This window comes from Myotis davidii, unplaced genomic scaffold (assembly GCF_000327345.1).
Source record: "Myotis davidii unplaced genomic scaffold, ASM32734v1 scaffold173, whole genome shotgun sequence".
Lineage (NCBI taxonomy): Eukaryota > Metazoa > Chordata > Mammalia > Chiroptera > Vespertilionidae > Myotis > Myotis davidii.
This window is the reverse complement of record NW_006286303.1, coordinates 573,696-580,624: the sequence shown is the minus strand read 5'-3', so window position 1 is coordinate 580,624 and position 6,929 is coordinate 573,696. Positions and strand designations below refer to the sequence as shown.

At 54.4% G+C, this 6,929-nt stretch overlaps 1 protein-coding gene across 1 annotated transcript in view; it reads left to right on the top strand.

Moving 5' to 3' along the window:
* KIAA1211 (KIAA1211 ortholog) overlaps positions 1 to 6,929 on the top strand; it is a 32,518-nt gene that overhangs the window by 8,079 nt on the left and 17,510 nt on the right. Inside the window, exons 3-5 of the mRNA XM_015560077.1 lie at positions 2,665 to 2,733; positions 4,622 to 4,807; positions 5,533 to 6,922. Coding sequence (XP_015415563.1) covers positions 2,665 to 2,733; positions 4,622 to 4,807; positions 5,533 to 6,922 — 1,645 coding nt within the window. The remainder of the gene's footprint in view (positions 1 to 2,664; positions 2,734 to 4,621; positions 4,808 to 5,532; positions 6,923 to 6,929) is intronic.

The following is a 6,929-nucleotide window of genomic DNA, read 5'->3' as shown; positions in this document are numbered from 1 at the left end:
GGGGGCAGCTGGGCCATGCCCTTTGCACGTGCTCTTCCCAGGGTCTTCCACGTGCTCCTTGAGACTCAGGTCTGGGAAGCCAAGCTGTGCTGTCTCCTCCGGGCCTTGGCTGTGCATCCTCAGCACTTCCTACACAGCAGGAGCCCTTTTGTGTCTATACCCGCCTAACAGTTTTCTCTCCGTCTCTAAACATTGAGTTCCTCAAGGACAAAACTGCATCTTACACATCTCTGTCTCCCCAGTAATCATTTGTTGGATTGGACTAATTTAAAGGGAAATAAGACAAGAAAGAAGTAGGTCAACAAGAGAGCACATCTCAACCAGACCAGCTACCGAGTGTGGAAAGGGCCACAGGTCCAGCACTGCCCTCTCTGAATTTGTTGGGTTTTTTGTTGTTGTTAATCCTCATCTAAGGATAATTTTTTCTATTGATTTTTTTTAGAGTGGAAGGAATGGGGAGAGACAGAGAGAGAGAGAGAAAGAGGGACCAATCGTGTCCCTCTCAATGTGAGAGGGACACGATTGGTTGCCTCCCACACACGCCTCAACCCGCCGGGGGATTGAGCCTACAACCAAGGTACATGCTCTTGACCAGAATGGAGCCCTCAACCCTTCAGTCCTCGGGCTGGCACTCTAACCACTGAGCCAGACCAGCTAGGGCTAAATTTGGTCTTTTGACACTGAAAAAACTAGGGTGAGCATATTCTGAAATGCGAGGCCTTCCAGCTGCAGAAGGGACACCCTCAGGCCTCTTTTGGAAGGAGGAGCTGGAGTGAGGAGTTCTCCAGGCAAAGCTCCAAGTCTCCCTGCCTGGGAGCACCCTTGCACTCTGCCTCCAAGGTGCCGGGTGAGGTTGAGTTACTAAAATGGGCATCCCCCCCACCACGCAGGCCTGCGTGCTGTCCTGCTTAGGCTGACAGGGCCTACGGATAGGAAGGGGGACGAGCAACTTGCAGAGCAAAGTGCGGAAGGAAAGAAAAGGATGCCCCCACCTGTTGCTCATCTCTGCCTGGGCCTGCCTGATGGCTCCCGGCACTCACACTGTAGGTGGTGGGTGACGCAGGGATGGGCCCCTTCCTCCCCCTGTGGCCAGAGGTGCCTGCCCTCTGCAGCCTCCAGGGCAGCAGCCGTCAGCCTCCAGGCAGGGGTTTCCCAAAGACACCCCGGGCCTCACTGTCACTGACAACCTGAGACGTGCAAGGTGCTGGCGCCTGGGGGGAGGGAAGGTCATTTGTTCAGCCAGCTTTCTGTCCCAGCTGTGGTATCACAGAGGTGAACAAGATTAGATGGGGCTGCCCTGGTAGTTTATGTTGTAATGAGAGTCAGATAACATACAAGTCAACAAAGATCAATATAATAATTTGAGCCCTTGTTGGTTCGGCTCAGTGGATAGAGCATCAGCCTACGAACCGAAGGGTCCTGGGTTCGATTCTGGTCAAGGGCATGTACCTTAGTTGCAGGCTCATCTCCGGCCCAGAACCTGGTCAGGGTGCATGCAGGAGGCAACCAATCGATGTTTCTCTCACATTGATATTTCTCTCCGTCTTCCCCTCTCTCTTCCATTCTCTCTAAAAATCAATGGAAAAATATCCTCAGGTGAGGATTTGAAAAACAACAACTTATCAATGAAATTGTTTTATGTATATATATAAAATTTCAGATCAAGAAAAATGGAAATAAAATACATGATGGAAAAGTGAGTGACTTGAAAGATCAGCGCTGCCCAGAGCAAACCAGGAGGTGGGCGTGCTCTAGGCAGAGGGAGCAGCAAGGCTGAGGCCCAGAGAAGGGGCTGAGCTTGTCCTGAGGAGGAGGTCAGCGCGGCCCCTGGGCTCTGGGGGGCCATGGAGGGGAGCACGTGGTTCCGGGGCCGGATCCTGCAGACTACAGGAAATGGGTGAACTCTAAAGTAGGAAGTCTCTGAGTAATTTGGAGCAGGAAAGTGACATAATCTGATTTGTGTTTTCTAAAGATGCTTCTACGTGTGGTGCAGAAAACAGACTGAGGTAGGGCAGGCTGGCAGGACCGCTCTGGAAGGGACAGTAGACCCTTCTGTAAATATTGGCAATACCAGATAGAAGGTGTGGCGGGCCACCAGGAAGGTGCAGGTGCCGGACCTGAGGGTGTTCCCAGGGCAGGCCCACGCCATGGTTGGGAATCTCCAGCCATTTCCTTTTCCTTCCTTCTTTCCTGAGTTGTTTCTCCTCCTCTGGTCATTCACCTTCTCGGCTCAGCCCTTTGGGTGCGGCATTGGTAGGGCCTCTTTCCTTCTCAGAGAGAAGCGGGGAGGCTTAGCAGGTGAAGCGGGTGGGAGGCAGCCAGCAAAGCCAAAGCTCTGAGGTCGGAGCCCTGCCTCCAGGTGCCGTGGCTGTAGGGCAGCCCCCGATCCTCCCAGCTGCAGGAAACACCAGGGACTGAGGTTGGAGACAGCCCATCTGGTATCGTGTTGGACTCATAGGAGGGGAGGGCACACTGTGGGCCTCAGGAGTCCTGTGGAGTCTGGACATTAGCAAAGTGCCCACCGTGACCCCTGCCAGCTCTTTGAAGGCAGCTGCGCCCTGTGTGGAGGAGGGGGCGGCCCTTCCAAGCACAGACCATGTCTGGTTAGCTGCCCAAAGCTTCCTGTTTTGGCGTGTGACTCAAGCACTCTCTTTACTGTTTCAGTCTAGTGACACGCCAAGTTCTCCGAGTCCTCCGAATCCGCCTGGAGCCAGAAGGGAGATGGAAGAGAAGGTAACATGATTTGAACTTACATAGTTAATCCCTCCCTTTCTCCCCCCACAGTCTTCTGCCTCATTTTCCCATTCATCAATGCTGCCTTCATCCATCACTTTAAATTTCTTTCAACTGCAACCAGTGGTAGATACTGGAGCGTCTGTTTCCATGGCGATGCAGTTGCTGGAGCTGAATTCAGAGAGGAAGGGAGAGGGAGGGAGGAACAGAAACATCAATGAGAGAGAATCACTGATCGGCTGCCTCCTGCACGCCCCCCACCACCACCACCCCCGGCACTGGGGATCAAGCTCGCAACCAGGGCATGTGCCCTGACCAGAATTGAACCGTAACCTCCTGGTTTATAGGTCGATGCTCAACCACTCAGCCACGCCGGTTGGGCTAATTCATCTCTTTGCAGCAGTAGTTCAGGATATGATATGTATTATAAAGATAACTATAAATAAATAAGAGCTAGGGGACCCAAGCTGGAACTATTTTTCCTTACGTCTGTGCTCCTTGTCATATGTTGTTTACTGAGCATTCCTTTTGCTTATGGAGCTAGCGTGGTGCCTCAGCTCTCATGTGTAAATATGGAAGGTGACTGCAAAAAGCAAAACCCTTGGCTAAACCCCACTGACGCTGCACTTAAGAGCTGGGTCACAGTCAGGGGCATCGTGGCCTCTTTTGCTCTGTGCCTGAGAGCTGCTGGCTCCAACAGTGGCTGTGAGCGCCCTCTGCTGCATGTTCGGGTGGTGTCTGGTGTGGCCAGGAGCCCTTCCTTGGCTGCCTACTGTGGCCTCCGGGTTCAGGCTGAGCCACAGCCTCTAAGTCTGTGCAGTTCATCCGTGGTACTTAAGTGATGGCGTCTGCATTACAGACTGCAAGCAAGCGGCGCCGCAACTCATCCTTTGACGAATTGCCCTCTCCCTGGCGTGTTCCGCGTTTCTGCTCCTCCCTTTAGCTTCTCAGGGCCCTCAGTGCTCTATGACTTTGGAGCGATGGTGCTAACACATGTTTGTGGGTTAGAAATTTCATGCCCTAGTCAGAGATGTTATTGTTCCTTCATTCCTTGACTAAATATTTATTGAGCCCTTGCCAAATGACATTTGCTACTTGGGCATAAAGTGGGCTGATACGAAGATGAAAAAGACACCCTCCCTGCTAAGGTGGAGAGGAGGTGTGTTCATACAGGGTCAGAGGTAATAGGAACGCTCTTAGGGTAACTGTTCTTTGTCTAGAGATGAGCTTGTCCAGCGCTCAAGAAACTACTACTTATTTTAGACTCTGTGGCCAGAAGGTCCAACTACAAGACTCTCCGTTCCGTTTGGACAATGCCGATGGGTGTGGCTGTGTGTCAGCAAAAATTTACCAAAACAGGCTGCGGGCCGGATTCAGTTTTGTCAACCCCTCATCTAATGCACATGTTATTCAGAGCAGGAAACTTAGTCCCTGGAAGGTTAAATAACCATTACAGACTCATGCAAATAGCACTGGCAGAGCCAGTAGTTAACATTCTGTCTTGATTCCAAGAGCATTGCTCATTTCACGGTCCCAGTGAGCCCCCCCACTAGGCGGGGTGAGGCACAGGCACCCAAAAGTGCTTCCCTCCCCGGATTCCCTGCAGGTTGTTTTCTGATTCAGACTGATTATATATATACTTTTTAATATATATTTTTTATTGATTTCAGAGAGGAAGGGAGAGGGGGAGAGAGGCAGAAGCATCAATGATGACAGAGAATCATTGATCGGCTGCCTCCTGCACGCCCCTCACTGGGGATTGAACCCACAACCCGGGCATGTGCCCTTGACCGGAATTGAACCCGGGACTCTTCAGTCCGCAGGCCGACTCTCTATCCATTGGGCCAAACCAGCCAGGGCTGATTAAATATTTTAATCTCCACCACAGGCAGCTCCAGCTAAACCTCGGCCAAAAAGGCACTTCTCTTCTGCGGGCACCATCGAAAGTGTCAACCTGGACGCCATCCCCTTGGCCATCGCTCGCTTGGACAACAGTGCCGCCAAGCACAAACTGTCCGTTAAGCCAAAAAACCAGAGGGTGTCAAAGAAGCACAGGCGACTTGGACTTGCCGGGGTATGTAGAGCTCATCCTAGCTGACCAGGCAGCTGCCCTTGCTTGCTGGGCACTAATTCTCTTCTAATACTGGACTATTGGTTTTCCTGCGAGTATTCACATTAAGAACAGGGAATTTGAGAATGACAGATAAAGGGAGTAAACATGAAGGTGTTTACTCCCTCACAGTCTACTCTGGGCCTGAGTTTACCTGTCTCTATACTTAGAGCTGCCCCTTCTCTTTTTCTCCGTTACTCATCAAACCCATTTTTATTGAGCACCTATTATGACACCGACTTAGGCCCTAGTGAGAATACAGCAGAATACAAAACAGACAAAAATCCCTTCCCTTACAGAGCTCCTGGAGCTGACATTCTAGTGAACTCAAGACAACCCCTGGAGAAATGACCAAGTTGTGAGCCCCAAAACAACCCCTCTGAGCAGTAGCAAAAGGGATTTCCTGCTGTTTAAGTGAGGAAGAAGCAAGGAAGACCCTTAAGAGTCACCTAAAATGGCAGGGCCCTGCTGCGTCCCTGACCCCATGTCCAGAAAAGCAAAGGGCTCCCTTTTGCCACCATCCGAGGGCAGGAGGTCAGTGGGCGGGGCTCCCAGGGGCCACGCCAGGGCATTTAAAAGTCTGTCCCCAAACCAGGAGAGTAAGAGGCCCACCTGCATAGCGACTAGGATGAGGGATGGTTACCTGTGTACAAGGAGAAAGCTAATTCTGTTTCCCTTGCCAATGTTAGGCTCGACCAAATGAACAAGGAGGCCTTCCCAGCCAGCTGTCCCTGGACCAGAACGGACACCCTGGAGAAGACAAGCTGATGTGGCATGAAGAGGAGCCGGAGCCTCTGGACGCGGAGGGAGAGAAGAGATGCCAGGAAGAATACTGGCGAGAACTGGAGGCCAAGTGCAAGCGGCAGAAGGCGGAGGCAGCCGAGAGGAGACGCCTGGAGGAGCAGAGGCTCCGGGCCCTGGAGCAGCGGCTTTGGGAAGAGAACCGCAGGCAGGAGCTCCTGGAGGAGGAAGGAGAGGAAGAGGGAGAGGAGGGAGAACCACAGCCAGAGGCAGGGAAGAGGCAGTGCACAGAGGAAAGGCGGAGGCTGGACGAGCAAGGTGGCCCAGCCCCAGAGTGCAGGCAGCCAGAGGAAGGCGGACCCCAAGAAGCGGGTGAGCAGGAGCCCCCGGAGGAAGAGGCTGAGCGGCTGCAGAGCCTCGCGCACCAGGAGCTGGAGGCGCGGAGCAGACAGGAGGCGGAGAAGCGGCGGCAGGAGGCAGAGGAGAGAGAGTTGAAGGAAAGCAGGAGACTGGAGGAGCTGGAGGAGCAGAGGCGGCGGGAAGCGGAGGAGAAGCAGCGGTTGGAGGAAGAGGAGAGGAAGAGGCGGGAGGAGGAGGAGCGGAGGCTGCGGGAGGAAGAGGAGAGGAAGAGGCGGGAGGAGGAGGAACAGAGGCTGCGGAAGGAAGAGGAAGAGAGGAAGAGGCGGGAAGAGGAGGAACAGAGGCTGCGGGATGAAGAGGAGAGGAAGAGGCGGGAGGAGGAGGATCGGAGGCAGCGGGAGGAGGAAGAGAACCGGAGGAAGGAGCTCAGAAGGCGGGAAGAGGAGGAGGCCAGGAGAAGGGAAGAGCTGAGAAAAAGGCAGGAGGAAGTGGAGGCGCAGCGGCGACGGGAAGAGGAAAAGGAGCCTCAGGGAGCACGGAGAGGGGAGGAGAGCGGGCCGGGGGCGGACGACAGGAGCCCGCTGCAGACGGACTGTGCAGGGGAACCAGAGCACCTGAAGCCGGACAAGCAAAGAGAGAACGCCGAGGCACCAAGTGGGAAGCAGAGTCCCGAGGCTGAGCCCCCCGGAGAGCCGCAGGCGCAGCGGGGGGATGCTCGCAGGCAGGATGGGTGTGCGGGCCTGGAAGAGAGAAGCGAAGCCCGCACACCCCCTCCCCAGAAACCAGGGGTGTGCGGGGGCGAGGCGCCGGCCCGGGACAGAGACCGCAGGGTGGAGGAGCTGAGGTGGCAGGAGGTGGAGGAGCGCCAGACCATGCCTCGGCCCTACACTTTCCAGGTGTCCTCGGGAGGGAAACAGATTCTCTTCCCCAAAGTCAACCTGAGCCCCATGACGCCCACGAGAGACGCGGGACTGGCCTGCCCTCC